This window comes from Pan troglodytes, chromosome 18 (genome assembly GCF_028858775.2).
Source record: "Pan troglodytes isolate AG18354 chromosome 18, NHGRI_mPanTro3-v2.0_pri, whole genome shotgun sequence".
NCBI classification, from domain to species: Eukaryota; Metazoa; Chordata; class Mammalia; order Primates; family Hominidae; genus Pan; species Pan troglodytes.
The window spans coordinates 53,627,106-53,644,337 of record NC_072416.2 but is presented as its reverse complement, the minus strand read 5'-3'; the positions used below and the strand labels follow the sequence as shown (position 1 = coordinate 53,644,337).

The following is a 17,232-nucleotide window of genomic DNA, read 5'->3' as shown; positions in this document are numbered from 1 at the left end:
AGAAAGCGAGGACCATTCCTAGGAGGCTTCTACAAGCCATAGACAATGGTGACTCCTTGGGGGCCAATGGGGCTTACTTATTTCATCCATTGGGTGATAAAAGCACATGGCTGGAGGCCTGAAGATCTGAATTCCTTTCCACCTTCTCTGCCTCATGTTCTAGCCCTGGTCAAGTTCACTTCTCTCTGTCTGTTTCCTCATCTGTATAATGGGGATAATTATACCTCACCCACTCAGACTAAGCTGCAATTCAGATTTTTTTTTTTTTTTTTAAGCAGGGTCTCACTCTGTCACCCAGGCTGGAGTGCAGTGGCATGATGTTGGCTCACTGCAACCTCCACCCCCTGGGTTCAAGCATCCTGAGTAGCTGGGATTACAAGTGCGTGCCACCATGCCCCGCTAATTTTTGTACTTTTAGTAGAGACGGGGTTTCCCTATGTTGGCCAGGCTGGTCTTGAACTCCTGACCTCAAGTGATCCGCCTGCCTCAGCCTCCCAAAGTGCTGGGATTACAGGCATGAGCCACCGCGCCCAGCCTTGCAATTCAGATTTCAGAGATGCCTGTGCAAACAGAGGGCAACATGATCTGATGGGGGAAGACAGATCTGCTCCTTGAGACTGCACTGAGGGCTCAGCTTCTACACATCTGAAAGGTTTGGCATAAACAGTCACAGAACAAATAGAAGTCTGACTTATTTTGCAATTTATGAGGCTGATTCATGTCTTATGCTCTGTTATCTTTCTGGCTGCTACTATGAAAATAGGTTTTCTCTTGGTTACCGGTCTATAACATTGCAGTGTGTTGGAGCATTACAACTATGGAGATGTATATCGGGATGCATCCCTCTTCATCCTGTGCTGCTGGGGCCTGCCAGGATTATTATGGGTTCAAATAAAGAAACCCTGGAGAATTGTAAGATAGCATGTTGAGGTGTACTCACTGAGGGGCCCTGCAAGAGGAGGCTGGAAGTAATCTCAGCAGTTATCTGAAGATGCTCAAGGTACTGAGTACCTCTGTGATTGTCTCTGCTCCCACCATCACTGCTCTGCGCTGGACTCCACTACCAAATTCACCCACTTTCACCATAGTTTGGGCCTCTGGACAGGGGGAGTGGTTGGATGAGGGTGTTGGGGAAGAGAGTTGGCAGGGCGTCCCTGGTGGCTAAGACTATCCTTGTGCTGACATCACAGGATGGTGGCAAAGACTAGGTTTGGGGATCCAAGAGTAGAAAGAGGGCATGGAATGGCTGGGGTGGGCTAGGGAGCTGTGGGCACAGGGCAAGAGCAAGGTCCCAGGACATCATGTCCTCTTCACAGGGAATTTCTCTCCTCAAAAAGAGTAGTCTGTGAAGACCACCAGATGGAACCACAGAATCCCAGGCCTCCAGACATGGGTGGGCTTATGGAGACTGTCAGGTGCAAATCCGCATTGGTCAGATGGGGAAGCTGCACCTCAGACAGGGAAGGATCCTGTCCAAGGCTACACTGCACATTTGTGGCAGAGCTGGGACCAGATTTTCCATCATCACCTTCTCCTGAAAACCCTCCCACAAGCCTGGCCCAAGGCTTGGTGGTCACTGAGCACTGACCGTGGCCTCTTTCAAGCGGTAGAAGTCGATGTGCAGGTAGGCATTGATGCCATTGGAGGCTCCGGGCAGCGTGACGCCATGGACCAGGAGCACGAACAGCACGAAGTAAGGCAGCGTGGCTGTGATCCACACCACCTGGGCAATGGATAAGTTCAGGTGAGAGCCTCGCTCTGGCCCCAATCCCATGGCGGGCTGGTGGGGCACAGAGCCCTTTCCCAGGGAGCCAGTCATGCTCTTTCCCACCTTCCTTTACCCAAAGCACATGCTACAAGTTCCAGCTCTAGGCAAGGCCCTGAGCCAGAATCCAGGGCTAGACCAGCAAACGGACATAGGTCACACCCTAGAGAAGCTCAGAACCCAGGGTGAGAGTCAGCCGCAGTGGGGATAGCACTATGATGAAAGCCAAGGGCAAAGACTAGGTCCTCATAGCACCAGACGCCTCCTCATCTACAAAGCCACCTCTCCTGACTCCTTCAAGAAAAGACTCCTGACTCCATAAAATGAAGAACTTTCCCAAATATAGAGCTCTCTAAAGGAAAAGAGCCTAGAGAGGTGGTGAGGTACCTGTCATTGAAGTTGTGCGAGTGTTGCTATGAATACAGGCATTGGCAAAGGATTGCCTAGATTAAGGTGTGGTTCATGAACCAGACAGAACTAAGTACACCCACCTTTGTGCTCTCCCCTTTCCCCATCAGTCCTGTGTCCATCACACCATTGCTACTGGTTGCTGCATGCACCTATCTGACTGGCAGGATATTTAGAAATCTCAGCCTCTCTCTCTCTCTCTCTCTCTCCCTCTCCCCTCCCCCCCTTTTTCTCTCTTCCCATCCTCCCTCCCTCTTCTTGCTCTCCCCTCCCTCATCTCCCTCTCCTCCACTCTCTCCCTTATGTTTACCTCTTCCTTTTTTTCTTTATCCCCCTTTAAGCATATTTTCTTTCCTAAGCACATTGCCCAGGAAGGAATGTGGCTGGGCAGAAAGCAGAACCTCTGACCATTCTTTATCTTAGTGGGAACAGATGTGGGACACAGACAACGTACCTTATTCAGAAACACACAAAGGAAGAGATTACTCCAGACTAAAAAGAAACACCCCATCCCCTTGTCCGGGTTGGAGGAACAGAAAAGAAACGTAGAGACAGGGATTGGGGTGTTATATAGGTTTCCTTGCTGTTCCTTCTCACCCTTGGCTACACATTCAAATACCGTGGGGGAAGTTATAGGTAAAAATGTTAAAGCTCAGATTCTATTCTTGGAGTTTCTGACTTAGTTGGTCAGGGGTGGGCCTGAAATGAGTATTTTTTTTTAAAGCTCCCCAGATGATAAAATTGTGCAGCCAAGGTGAGAAATCACCACTTTAGGCAGAGGCAGCCATGGGTAGCCTTGCTGAAAGAAGGCTGTGCCCCAAGTGAAAAATCAGGCTAAGGTCAAGGTAGTCAGACTCAAGGAGGACTCAGCTGAAACATGAGAAGGCCTATAACTTAAATGCCAGATGGTTCCACCCCTCAAATCCCTGGAACTACGTAGCCCCAGGAATCTTCACATATCCCTAAGGGGAAAGTGGAAACCTTGAAACACGAAAAGTTCTTTGCCAGGCTAAAAAGATATGGGCTCTAAACAAAAAATGGAGATATAGAAAATAAAGCCATATGTTTCTCATACTTATGTTTAAGGATGGGGATTTATCCTCTTTCTTTACTTGTCTTTCCCACTAGATCATGAGCCCCTTAGAAGTAAAATCCTATATTTTTCAAACCTGAATCCCCAGAACCCGGCACATGTGCGTCCAAATAAATGTTTATTGTACGAATGATTGGACTGGGCAGTGGTGTAGATGAATGATTGGATTGTTAGGTAAATGGATGGATGAGTGGATGGCTGGATTATGATTGGGTAGCTGGTTAAAAGGATGGATAAGATGATTAGGTGGGTGGAGGGTTGAGTAGATGGATGGATGGATGGATGAATGAGTGGATTAGTGATAAATCAGAAAGTTAGTGGACGACTAAGTCAAATAATAAATGCATGAACAAGTGAATGAATGAGTAACTGGGTCAGCATGGGAGCGAGTAAATGCATAGTGGTAGTCACATCTTCTGGGCTCAGAAGGAATCAGGAAAGCCTCCTCTGTTTCATGTTATCCACTTGTTTCTCCATCACTCCCTTGTTCTAAGAAGGTCTTTATGGAAATGGGATTTCCACTTGTTTTCTTTCAGGGAGGCAAGAACAGGAAGGACAAATTGCATAACAAATAAGGAGGGAAACATGCCCTGGAAAGTGAAGCTGTTGCATCTGGGTGACCTCACGTTAATCAATCTTGTATTCAGTCTCCTGATCTGGGACAAATAGGTGTAAGCCCTTGGCAAAAGGCACAAGAAGGAGCTCTCACATCTCCTTGAGACTGGTCCTAACTGCTCTGGTCTCCTAAAACTCATGTCAATAGCTGCAGTCCTGCTGCAATGCCCAGCCCAGCAAACCAGGTGGGACTACACTCCTCCCATCAGAAAACCGTATCTTGACCTCTGACTCCAGGGAATCTCCCATGGGGCCTGGAGGTGGTCCTGCATTGGCCATGTTTGTTGGCCATGGATTCAGTTTCCCTAAGGAATACATCAGGCCATGACTGAGCTGAGACCCTGACTATAGTTCAAGCATCAAGAAAGCAGGGAACTTGTTTTGTCTGTGCCCATGTGTTCAAAGCTAAACCATCTGAGTCTTGTTGAAGATTCTCAGAATTGGCAGTGGGTGTTACTTCAGCTGCCTAAGATCTTGTGTTGAAAGAAGGATTCCTGGATCTTTGGCTAACAGTTCACTCATGCTCAAATGTGCCCTGAATGCACAATGGGTAAACAGAAGAAAGGCTTGGGCTCTGTCATCTCCACCCCAGGCTTCTCAGCTCTCAGCATTTCAACTTGCAACACAGCTCTGGCCATGAGAACCTAGACTTGGTCCAATTTTGAGCACAACATCAAGAAAGCAATGAGCAGCCCATTGGTCTTGGCAAATGTCCTTAGTCCCTAAGGGAGGTCACTGCTTTCTATCACTTTAAATCCATACCTGCTGGTATTTCTATGGATAATTTGTGTGGTTCCAGGGTACCAAATTCAAGCCAATGGCTCACAATCAAAATGAGGACCTTGGCTCCATAAAAGAAGGAATTTTCAAATTGATAGAGCTCTCTCAAGGGAAAGAGCTGCCCAGGAAGGTGGTGAGGTGCTTGTCACTGAAGTTGTGCAAGCCTTGCTATGAATCCAGGCATCGAGAAAACGGCTGCCTAGATCAAGGTGAGCTCCATAGACCAGCAGCATCAGCATCACCTAGGTGCTTGTCAGAAATGCAAATTCTCACCTCATCCCCACTGAATCAGACTCTCTCAAAGAGGGACCCAGCAATCTGAGTTTCAGCAAGCCATTTCAGTGATTCTTACACCCATGAGAGTTTGAAAAACGCTGCCCAGGACCTACTCTAAGGTTGACTTGAAAACAGAGATGATAAATGTCCGCACTTTACCACTATAAATCTGCATTAATTTACCCTTTACTGATTTAGAATTTGTGATTTTAAAAAGGGAGATTTATGGGGTGTGGGGTATGCACTGATGTTACTGAAGAAAACACCAAGCTACAAACATTTTAGTCTATGCCTCACTCATGTGTGAATGATGCTGTTCATTATAATTGAGTCCAATCAAGTCACTAAAGCAAGCCAGGACCAGCACAACCTTCACTTGCCAAGACCGGAGGTATGAACATTTGCAATTCATTTGAGGCCAGCTCTGAGGCTATGGAAGCCTGCTAAGAAAGGCTCAATGTCCTGTTCCAGGTTCAGTCTAGAAAGAAATAAGCAACACTCTTGGTTTCTCATAAGCCAGTTTATAAAAACAATTAAAGACAGAGCACAGTAATGTCCTAAGTGAAGCTCCCCATTCTAAAAATCTCCTCTCCATGGACTGCCTGTGGCATACCTGCTTAGTGGTCAGAACACTGAGGGACTTATGCAAAATGTGGGTTGTGGTTTTGGATGACACATGCAGAGGGGACTCATATTCCTCTCTCATTGTGTTTCTACATGGGGGCTTTCCTAGTGTAACACTCTGGTTCGCCCCTCATTACCTTCTCTGAAGGTGTATTTTGGAAAGAACTGAGCATGCTCAGCCTCACTCCTCCCAGTCTCTTTTGCATCAGCCTGCCTGCAGACAACATATACTCCACTCTACTCAGAAGCTAAACTAGGCGGGGCAGGCTCTACCCTCTTTGGTGATGGCATTGGGGAACCCAATCTTGGGGTGCAATGTTAGAAGTTTGTGGTGGTCCTATGCCAAGGCCAGAAGCAGTATAAAGCTCATATATCTTCTGCAATTCACAGGGTTGAGCCCTGTCTCCCCTCAGGGTCTCTGTCTGTGCCTGCAGAGGCCAGGAGAACTCTGCTCCTGGTACCCAGGAAAGGCACAGAGAGTGCTAGACAGGGCTGGCCTGGGGCTTCCACATCTCTACAGTTTTGCTCATGTAGTTCCTTCTGCTAAGAATCCCTTCCTTCCACCCCACCTCTACCTGCACCTGACTTTGTAGACCCAGCTCGAATGCCACCTTCTCTATGGTCTTTGGAGACACTTTCAGTTGAAAGAGCTTCCTTTCTCCACTAATGCAGCATCTCACACTTTTTGACCACAACTCATGCTAAGAAATGCCTTCAATATCAAGACAAACTACACATAAACTTAGAGATTGCTGTAACTGAAACAAAAATCCCAAGAGACAGCTCTTACTTTACTTGTGCAATGATCTCTTATTATCTAGACTTTTTCATTTTTGAAAAGTGTATGTGATGACCCATTAAGCTGATTTAATTACAGTTTTGAAACCCACAGTTTGTATTTCTGTTGAAATGTAATTTGACTACTGGATGTGAAATTGACTTCAAGGTAAAGTTAAGCTTAAAAAATAGCAAGATATATAATAGTGCACATAGTTTGTGACCACAGGTTTTTATTAAATGGGGACACACACATATGTTCTCTGGATAGAGACCCAAGAAGCTAGTGACATTGGTTGATCCATAACCTGCCTGTAATACACATAGACTAAAGCAATTGAAGAAGGAACCTGTCTTATTCTTGCATCACTAGTACTAGCATCAAGCCTGGTACACAGTAGGTCTCCTATGTTGATATTTTGAACTAAATTCAAAAGAATACTTAATGAAGTTCCCCAAACTTATATACCCACCCATCCTTCAATTACCCAATAAATATTTACTGAAGACCTACTAGGTGCCAGGCATCAGAATGTTAGTGGTCCTATCCTGGTTTTGCTCAATGCTAGACTTTCTCCAAGCCCTGCTCTGCATTTTGTTTGAGTGCTTTCTTAGGGTAGACACTGTGTCCCCAACATGCTGATAGGAAGTTCTCTCTCCAGTTCTTGATGGATTTCATCTCTACTGGCTGCTGCTCCCCTGCTACTTTCTTTGCACTCAATGGCATGACCAAGAACTCTAAGAGTATCAGAGAGAACTCTGGTGCACCCCCCCCCCCTTTCCAAAATCAGTTGCCTAATGAGGATTCTCCCAAATTGATACCCACCTGATTAAGGTAGACTGTTGTGCTGTGGCCCCCAATGAACTCACACCTGTGTGTAATCCCCTCCCATATGGACGGTGGGTTTTACCTCAACACTTGTTTTGGCCACTGGGACAATAGCAAGAATGATGCAAGCAGTGACTGGAATAGCTACTTGTACATCACTGGGGCTTGTCTGCTTGGGACATGTTCTTGGAACTCAGCCGCCATGCTGTGAGAAGCCCAAGCACCATAGAAAGGCTATATGGAAACATCCCAAGATGCTGTGGTTGGCAGCTCCAACTTAGCTCCCAGCTAGTGCCGAATGCTAGCAATGTGTATGCATCATCTAGAATATTCCAGCCCAGTGAAGCCATGTAGTCCAGGGAATATCACATGGAGCAGAAGAACCACCCAGCTGATCCCAATCAACCCATAGAATTGTGAGAGACAATAAAATGGTTGTTATTTTGAGTCACTACATTTTGGGGTGGTTTGTTGCACAGCATTAGCTCACCACAACACCGGAAAGAAAATTTCCCATCCACATCCTCTTTAATAGTCAAGCTTCTAAATAGACCCTGTAGAGTCCAAATGGGGTTGTTGTTCCCATGATGTTCCTTGGGCTAAAAATCAACAGGAGCCATTTCCTGAATATTCCCCACCCATGAGAGGCTGACTATAGGAGGACAGTGTCACCCAAGTTCAGAATGCCAACTCCAGACTGGCCCTCATGGGTCATCTAAACCTATGCTCTTCTCTCCAAGGCACCTGGAACCCTGGGGGCACTTATTTCTGTATCCGAGGAAACACAAAATCCAGCATACATCTGAATATCTTCTAGAGCATCCTTTTTTCTCAAAAATTCAGAGGGGGGATTTATTGATTTTATGGTCATATTCCAGAGTAGGATGCAACATTTGCATGAAGATTTAGGTCAAGATTCAAGATTTATCAAGGGCATGTTGATAGTATCTCTAGACTTTGTCCTGAGGCCCTTGGCAGTATCCCAGTCCCTGGTCTCTGCTATTAGGGAGGTTTTGGCAGGAAAATATGAGGAACTCTGATCCACTTATACCCCTTCAACCTATTGTGGTGGAGACACAGATTTGGGGAAGGGAAAGGAAAGGAAGGGAAGGGATTTGTCCAAGTCAGTGGCAGAACAGGGGCTCGAACCCAGGCCTTGCACTTCCAGCTCCATCTTTTTTGTCCACCAGCTACATAATTATTGCTAGAAATAATCACACCCCCCAAGGTTGATCACCCAAGTAAGTGAAAGAGAAACAAAGAGATATTACCTTTCCTGATGTCTTCACCCCTTTCCAGAGGCTAAAATACAAGACGATGACGACGACCATCAGACAGAGCAAGAGCTGCCACTGGGGCAGGCCGATGTCATGAATCCCGCTGCTCTCGTGAAGGTGCAGGACACCACGCCTGCCCAGAGGAGAGGGGAGGGGACCAGGGTAAATGTCGTCAGGGAGGACGACAGAGGCCATGACCACAGACCAGTCCCTGCAAATGCATGCTGATGGAGACAGGACCTGGCCACTCTCCCCTAACTCAGGGACCCTAGCCACTGCCATGCACCACATGGGCCTGACCTGGTCAGCCATGGCCTGTGCCCAGGACCACTCTGTCCTAGAAGAGGCAAATCATCTGGGGAGATTCCAGGCTCATGGCTGCTTTTAAAAGACAAAAATCTCTTAAGTGCCTATTGCTCGCCTGGCCTTGGAGTAATAAATAGGGAAGGTTCCTGTCCTCACAGAACTCACACTATAAAGAGCAGTTCTCAGCAGGAGGGAAGACTGTTTTGTCCCTGACCCCCACTCCGGAGGATATTTGGCAATATCTGAGATGTTTTTGATTGTCATGACTTGAGGAGAGGTGGTGCTACTGGCATAGAGACTATGGGTGCTGCTAAACATACTGCAATGTTCAGGACAGTCTCCAATAACAAAAAATGATCCTGCCCAAAAGGTCCATATTGCTGAATCTGAGAATACCTGGTCTAGAGACTGAGACAAGAGTGAACATTTTTCCTATTGGGGAATAGCTACTAAAGCTAAAGATATGCTTATCCTGTGCCCTAGGTATTGACTCAATAGAATATTGTACACATGTTCATCAAAAGACATGCTCTAGAATGTTTATGGCAGCATTATTCATAATAACCCCAAATCGCAAAGTACTCAAACATCCATCAACAGTGGAATGGATAAATTAGGATATATTTATAAAGTGGAGTTTTGTTGTTGTTGTTGTTGTTGTTGTTGTTTTTTGAGACAGGCTCTCACTCTGGTGCCCAGGCTGGAGTGCAGTGGCACCATCACGGCTCACCGCAGACTCAGCCTCCCCAGGCTCAGGTGGTCCTCCCACCTCAGCCTCCCAAGTAGCTGGGAATATAGGTATACATCACCACGCCTGGCTAATTTTTGTATTCTTTTGGTAGAGACTGGGTTTTGCCATGTTGCCCAGACTGTTCTTGAACTCCTGGGCTCAAGTGATCCAACTGCTCCAGCCTCTCAAAGTGCTGAGATTATAGGTGTGAGCCACCACACCTGGCCTAAGTGGAGTATTATACAGCAATTACCTCCAGAGGGATGGCTCTAGCACATACTGCTGAGAGAAAGAAGTCAAAGCCAGAAGAGCACTTCCGTCTGACTCCAGTCATATAAAATTCAACAACAGGCAAAACTGACCTAAAGGATTAGAAGTCAGGAGAGGTGTACCCTGGGATGGGGTTGAGGGGGTTACTGACTAGGAGAGGACATGATGAGGACTTCAGGACATTCATCATGCTCTTTCCTGAGCTGGGTGAGGTTACTGGATGCGTTCAACGGGTAACATTTGCTGAGTTGTCGCTTGATGATAGTCACTCCTTTGTAATATGTTAGCTATCAATAAAGTGTTTGGGTTTTTTTTCTTTTGTTTTGTTTCTTTTTTTGTTTGTTTGTTTGTTTGAGACAGAGTTTCACTACTGTTGCCCAGGCTGGAGTGCAATGGTGCGATGACGGCTCACTGCAACCTCCGCCTCCCAAGTTCAAGTGATTCTCATACCTCAGCCTCCTGAATACCCGGGATTACAGAAGCCCACCATCATATCCGGCTAAATTTTTGTATTTTTAGTAGAGATAATGTTTCACCATGTTCGCCAGGCTGGTCTTGAACTCCTGACCTCAGGCTATCCACCTGCCTTGGCCTCCCAAAGTGCTGGGATTACAGGCATGAGCCACTGCGCCAGGCCTGGTTTTTTTTTAGTAAGAAAAACAAACAATCCAAGGTGGTCTGAGAATATTGGGGTCCCTTGTACAATCTACAATGAAGAAATGATAAAGAGAATTGAAAACAAAATGACCGTTTGCTAATGAGAATCTAATCAAAGTTGGTTAGGAGCTAAGGAAAGGTCAAATAAGACTGACTGCTGAAACAGTACAGCAGGTCCCAGGAGAGAAGGGTTCCCCTGACCACTCTGCACCCTTGCAAGGCAAAGCAAGCAGAAATGGGAACAACTTAGTGTGGTATTTCCTCTGCACCCTAATCATTCATTTGTCACTGAAGGCCCGCTGTGAGCCAGCCCATCTGGGCCTCGGACACACACAGGAACTGCTCGTGCACCGTCCTGACTCTGCCTTGGTGGGCTTGTACTGTAGCATGGGAGGCAACACTGCACGCACATTCACAATAAAGCATGACACATGTTGGGAGGTTCAAGGGAGCTGCAGGGGCCCCCAAAACGAGTTCCCACTGGGTTCTTCTCTGTGCCTCACACTCAGAGGCAACAGTCAGCTGCACATTGCCCAACACCCTTCAAAGCCCAGATCCAGTGTCACCTCTCCTGGGAGGCCCCCCAATCATCCTTGATAGGCATCTTTCAACTCTTCCAGTTCCTGTGGCTCTTGAATCAGTTGCAAGGAGAGCCTGCCTGTTCCTGCAAGGTCAGGGCTAACTGTATACAAGGGTCTCCCAGGATGAGGAGGTGAATTAACCATTCCTGGTCCCCAGTGCTAAGCCCAGAACTGGCAGTTAGACCTGTTAGCTCATGAGAGATCATAGGATTAGAAACAGATAAATGCTCCCAGCCTTTCTTGCTAAACCCAACAATCCCTCTACTATAGAAAATGAGATCCCAGGATCACCCCAAGGAGAACGAGTAAGGAAAGAGGGTCAGTCTCCCACACACTCTCAATCTTTCTCTTAGCAACTCCTCCCATCACTTGTGGCAAATTTCTAACCCTTTTGCCCAGATCTTTCATACTGCCCAGGGCACCACACATTTTCCCATACGGAAACTTCCCTGTCTCATTCTATAGGCATTTGCGCTCAACTAGAGGTCCATTCAGAAAGCAGCTGCTTAATAGATTTATACAGCCAGGCATGGTGGCTCATGCCTATAATTCCAGCACTTTGGGAGGCCAAGGCAGGCGGATCACCTGAGGTCAGGAGTTCGAGACCGGCCTGGTCAACATGGCGAAACCCTGTCTCTACTAAAAATACAAAAATTAGCTGGGTGTGGTAGTGCATGCCTGTAATCCCAGCTACTTGGGAGACTGAAGCATGAGAATTGCTTGAACCTGGGAGATGGAGATTGCAGTGAGCGGAGATCTTGTCACTGCACTCCAGCCTGGGAAACAGAGCGAGACTCCATCTCAAAAACAAAACAAAACAAAACAAATTTACACTAAAGTGTTAAAGGCAAACAGCTTAATATATCGTCCTTCCCTGGAAGGTGGCTTTAATTCCAAAACACACATTAATGGCAACATTGTACACACTTGCAGGGGATAAGATCAATTGTCTGTCTGCCAGAGGCAGATGACAGCCCTTGCTGGAATCATCCCGAATGATGCAGGAAGATTCCAGGCTTGTAAGGAAAACATGTACCCTGAGTCTGGAAACTTACTTAGCTTACCCTTGGGTAGGAATTAAAATTTGTTTCCAGGCAGGTGAAAGAAAGGCTGAAGACCACCAATGATGCTGTTTCATTCACTCTTTCATCATTTACCCACTCAAAATAGATGTATGTTATTTGAAAGAATATGAAGGAAAACAGAAAAATTTGGCACAGAAATTGTCTGAGCTTTGGGGTCAGACAGACCTGGCTTCCCATCCTAGCCCTTACCACCAGCTCCTGTGTGACCCGAATCCTTTCATCGATTCCACAAACTCTCTCTGCACCTCTGCTCTGAGCCAGGCAGTGTGCCGGGGGCTGGTGGCATGGCTGTGGAGAAGCAGGTGATGGCTCCAGCCCCCTGGGGATCACAGGCAAGGGGACAGTAGTGCGTGTAAGCATTTCCCATCACTGAGTCTTTCTCTTTTCAGTGAAAGGGCTGTGATGAGGGCTGAGTTACAGAATATCAGATAATAATACCCAGGAAATGCTCAATAAATGGTAATTATAATGATCATTATGTTTGAGTCCTAGGTTTCAAGGAGCAGCAGGTGTCAGCAAGAGAGTCAAGGGTACCCAGAAAACTCAGCAGAGGGGGTCGGCTGGGGAGACTCCGCTGTGAAGGTGGCAGGTGCCTTCTCTGCTGGCCAGAAAGCTGACAGGAGGTGCACAGGTGTAGGGGAGGGAGCAATGGGGAGAGGGGATGTGAGCATGCGTGAATGAATGAGCACTTGGGTGGGTCATCAAGGTCTACCCAGACCAATGCCCCCTCCCCAGAATGGCTCCCATCCCTGCAGCTCCCAGGCCAGCTGTTGTGGCCTTAAACTCTCACCCTGCATCATCTTCCCCAGGCAATCAGTTGCCGTGTCTGGTCCCCGCTAATCCTGTCTCTTGGTTGCTCCCTCCACCCCCACCCCCACGGTCCCCATCCCAGGCCAGACCCACATTCTGTCTGTGATGGTTAATATTGAGTGTCAACTTGATTGGATTGAAGGATGCAAAGTACTGTTCCTGGGTGTGTCTGGGAGTGTGTTGCCAAAGGAGATTAACATTTAAGTCAGTGAACCCGGAAAGGCAGGCCCACCCTCAGTCTGAGTGGGCACCATCTAGTCAGCTGCCAGTGAAGCCAGAACAAAAGCAGGCAGAAGAACATGGAAAGACTAGACTGGTTTAGTCTTCTGGCCTGCATCTTACTCCCATGCTGGATCCTTGCTACCCTCGAACATCGGATTCCAAGTTCTTCAGCTTTGGGACTTGGACTGGCTTCCTTGCTCCTCAGCTTGCAGACAGCCTATTGTGGGACATCACCTTGTTATCGTGTGAGTCGATACTCCTTAATAAACTCATATGAGATCTATATCATTAGTCTGTCCCTCTAGAGAACCCTGACTAATACACTGTCCTTCCAGAGCTATTGTAAATGACTCCCACCCTCTCCCAAACCCAGTCTCTCTGCCTCCTGTCAGCCCCCTTAAATCCACTGTCTGTGCCACTGCAGAACCATCCATCCAAAGTACTGTTCTAACCTTGCCACTCTCCTGCCTCCAAAGCCTCAGAGGCTTCTTAGCACCTAAAACAGTGGTTCTCACTGGAGGCAACTTTGCCCCTGCCATCCAGAGACATTTGGCATGTCTAGAGAGATATTTTTGGTTGTTACATCTGGAGAGGAGGGAGATGCTGCTGGTATCTAGAGGGTAGAGGCCAGGGATGCTGCTAAACATCACAGATACACAAGACAGTGTGCACCCCTGTCCCCAACAAAGAATCATCCAACCGAAAAAGTCGAAAGCATCGAGGTCCGGAGGATAACCATGAAAGTCTCTCAGAATCTGAGGCCTTCCACAGTCCATCCCGTGCCAAGTTCATCCCTGGCCTTGCCACACCCTGCCTTTCACCCCAGCAGCAGCAAACTACTTGTCAGTCCCCAGTTATAGGGTGCATCCATGGCTCTGGGCCTTGGGACCTTCTGTTCCTTCAGCCAGAACACACGTCCGAGCTCAATTTGTCTGCCTGGCTAACTTCTCATCCTGTTAGTCCTAACTCAGAACAATCCCCTGACTTAGACCCCTCTGCTATGTCCTAAGAGAGAGAGAAAAAGAAGAGGAAAGGGTGGCAGGGCGTACGCATATTTAAAAAGACAGAGGACCAGGCTGGGTGTGGTGGCTCACGCCTTCAATCCCAGCATGTTGGGAGGCCAAGGCGGGTGGATCACTTGAGATCAGGAGTTCCACATCAGTCTGGTCAACATGGTGAAACCGCCTCTCTGCTAAAAATACAAAAATTAGCTGGGTGTGGTGGCACACACCTGTAGTCCCAGCTACTTGGGAGGCTGAGGCAGGAGAATCACTTGAACCCGGGAGGTGGAGATTGCAATAGCCAAGATTGAGCCACTGCCCTCCAGCCTGGGTGACAGAGTGAGAATCTGCCTCAAAAAAAAAAAGAAAAAGAAAAGAAAACCAGAGGCATGTACTGACCCTATCTGATGCTTAATTCCGCTTCTTCCTGTGCCTTTATGGGACAGGTGTTGAATTGTGTCAATTGTCATTTGGTTGACTTGACTATCCAAATAATGGGAATAAAAAGGCATGGAACCAATCATCCTTGCCCTGAAACTTGCCAAAATGCCTCTGGTGTCCAATCTCATGGTTGAAATGCCCCCCAACAGGCCCAGCTGATGTCCCATGCATTCAAAGTCCACTTTCAGGGTTGTAGAGGTTGTCTAGGTATTTCATCAGTGAAAAGATCTGGACTCCCAAGCTTACACCCAAGAAAATCAATGAGAATGCAGCCTCCTTCCCCCAGCAGGCCCAAGCCTTGGGGTTTAGTACAAGAAACTTACATCAGTTTTAGTTTTCCAGAAGTTTAATGAAAATGAATCATCGTTAAGTGTACTGTCCAGGCTTTCCGAAGTCTACACACTAAAAAAGCTCAATTTCTCACTTGATATTTAGCACAGATGATTAATACTAGGCTGGAGGGAGACTTTTCTTCCTCAACAGGGACCGGCATGGGGTGGAAGTTTTCTATTGCCAGGCACATGTTCACCAAAGGTGGCCTTTTACAGATAAAGTTACAGAGCTGCAGAGTTTCTTTTAGCTGTGGGGCTGCTTGGCTTCAGGCCTGGAGCCTGGGGAGAATAGCAGTTTTGTTCCCTTGAATGATATGCTCAGTCCATCAGCCTAAATGAGTACAGGATGGTAACAAAATTGGCCAGCAGGTTGGCAGAAAGAGAAAAAATTTTCTATTTCCTCAGGGTTGGCACTAGGAGTCCCACTCACTGGGTCCCCAAACTGAGTTGAGGGGATGTTTTTCAAGCAGAAACATTTAGACAAAAGGGCATCACGCCATTAAAAAAAAAAAGTCCAGAGGCAGCTGATGACAGTGCTGTGCATTACAAAGCACAGAGGCAGGCTCCAGGCCAGAAAGGGCAAGGGCGGCGTGAGAAGAACTCCTATCTACTTGCAGAGGCCCCTGCACTCCCAGCTCTGCCACTTACCTAAAACCCGAGCCTACACTCTCTTATCTGTAAAATGGGAATAATTTCCACCTCCATGAACTGTGAAGATTAAATGGGATTTGGATGTGAGGAGATCCTCAGTGCTTGGCTGATGGTAGCAATGAAAGTTTGCATGGTTAGTGGAGGGAAGGTTAAGGAGAGGAAAAAAAGAGGGAAGATCTGTAGGGCAGAAGGCTCCTAAAATAAGCCCTGTAGGCCGGGTGAGGTGGCTCACACCTGTAATCCCATCACTTTGGGAGGTGGAGGTGGGTGGATCACCTGAGCCCAGGAGTTCAAGACCAGCCTGTGAAACATGATGAAACCCCATCTCTACAAAAAATATAAAAAGTTAGCCAGGCGTGGTGGTACATGCTTATAGTCCCAGCTACTTGGGATGCTGAGGTGGGAGGATTACTTGAGCCTGGGAGGTCAAGGCTGCATTGAGCCGAGACTGTGCCACTGGGTGACAGAGCAAGACCCTGTCTTTTTTAAAACAAACAAACAAACAAAAAACAACTCTGCATTCAGTTCTACCTGCATCCCCCAACCATTTCAGCCTGAGGATGCCATCTTTTCCCACCACTCTCCTTATAGCTGAGCCTGGAGGAAGCTTAGGGCTGTAATTAAAGTAGGGTCTCAAAACCTATCTCACCTCTCCCTCTGGCTGGGTGTCTCTGCTGGGGCCGACATACTAGCCATGAAGACATCAGCGGAGGAATCAAATGCTAACTGGACTAGAGGCAAAGCTATCATTTCCCATTTTAATTTGTAAAACAAGGGTTGCCAAGAGCAAAAAGAAAAATCACGCTTTTTCCTTTATGAGAGGATGAGGGGGAGAGGGTGCAACCAATCACATGTGTCGGCAGCACTCTGCTCCACTATCTTTACCACCTTCCCCTCCAAACCATGTTCATAAGACAGAAAGGCCTAAAACCCCCACCTGCAAGCTCTCTGATGGTTCGGGAATTTTCTGAGGCCATACTCCTCCTCAGAAGAGTGAAGGAGGCCCTAGATTTTCCATGACATGAGACTATAGAGATGTCAGCCTGACTCCAGTAGGAGTCCTACTCCAAGACAGAAGAGCACAGTGTGTAAACAAGGGCTTCCAACGTTGGCTGGATGTTAGAATTGCAGGGGGAGCTACTGATGGAAATTTCTGTGCCCTGGTTGTACCCGGACCAATGAAATCAGAATCTCTGGATGTAGAATCCAGGCATCCATGCTCTCCAGGTGATTCTGATGTGCAGTCAAGGTTTTGAACCCTGGGCTAAGAGCTTGGGCTTTGGAGATAGACTGCCTGGATCCAAATAGACTTTTAATGCCACTTATAAACTCTATGACCTCAGACAAGTCACTTACTGATTTGTGCCTGTTTTCCCATTCATAAAAATAATCTTAGACCACAGTGGTCAGGATTAAAATGTAGTATAGAAAGGGTGCTTTGAATTATGGCTGGAATACAATCCAAGCTGGGTAAATGTGATGTGTGACCATGACAATATTTCTGCATAATAACAAACATGTATAATGGGTAGAGGCCAACATAACACAGAGGTTAAGGGTGCATGCTGTGAAGTTTCCCTGCCAGGCAGGGCTGGGGTTAGAGTGAGGAGAAGTAAGCTCCTACAGTGCAAAATGGGAGATGCGCATTCTCAGGGTCTTGCAAATGCACACTGGCTGGGTCCAAATCTTGGCTCTGTGCAGT

At 47.1% G+C, this 17,232-nt stretch overlaps 1 protein-coding gene across 5 annotated transcripts in view; it reads right to left on the bottom strand.

Annotated features, from left to right (window-relative positions):
* Positions 1–17,232, bottom strand: part of SLC6A2 (solute carrier family 6 member 2) — a 48,279-nt gene that overhangs the window by 10,572 nt on the left and 20,475 nt on the right. For 3 of the 5 annotated variants that reach the window (XM_001167725.7, XM_009430817.5, XM_054668415.2), the window contains 2 exons: positions 8,439–8,577; positions 1,589–1,723 (listed from right to left, as the gene is read on the bottom strand). In XM_001167725.7, coding sequence (XP_001167725.2) covers positions 1,589–1,723; positions 8,439–8,577 — 274 coding nt within the window. The remainder of the gene's footprint in view (positions 1–1,588; positions 1,724–8,438; positions 8,578–17,232) is intronic. The other 2 variants (XM_063797828.1, XM_054668416.2) reach the window with 1 other exon arrangement.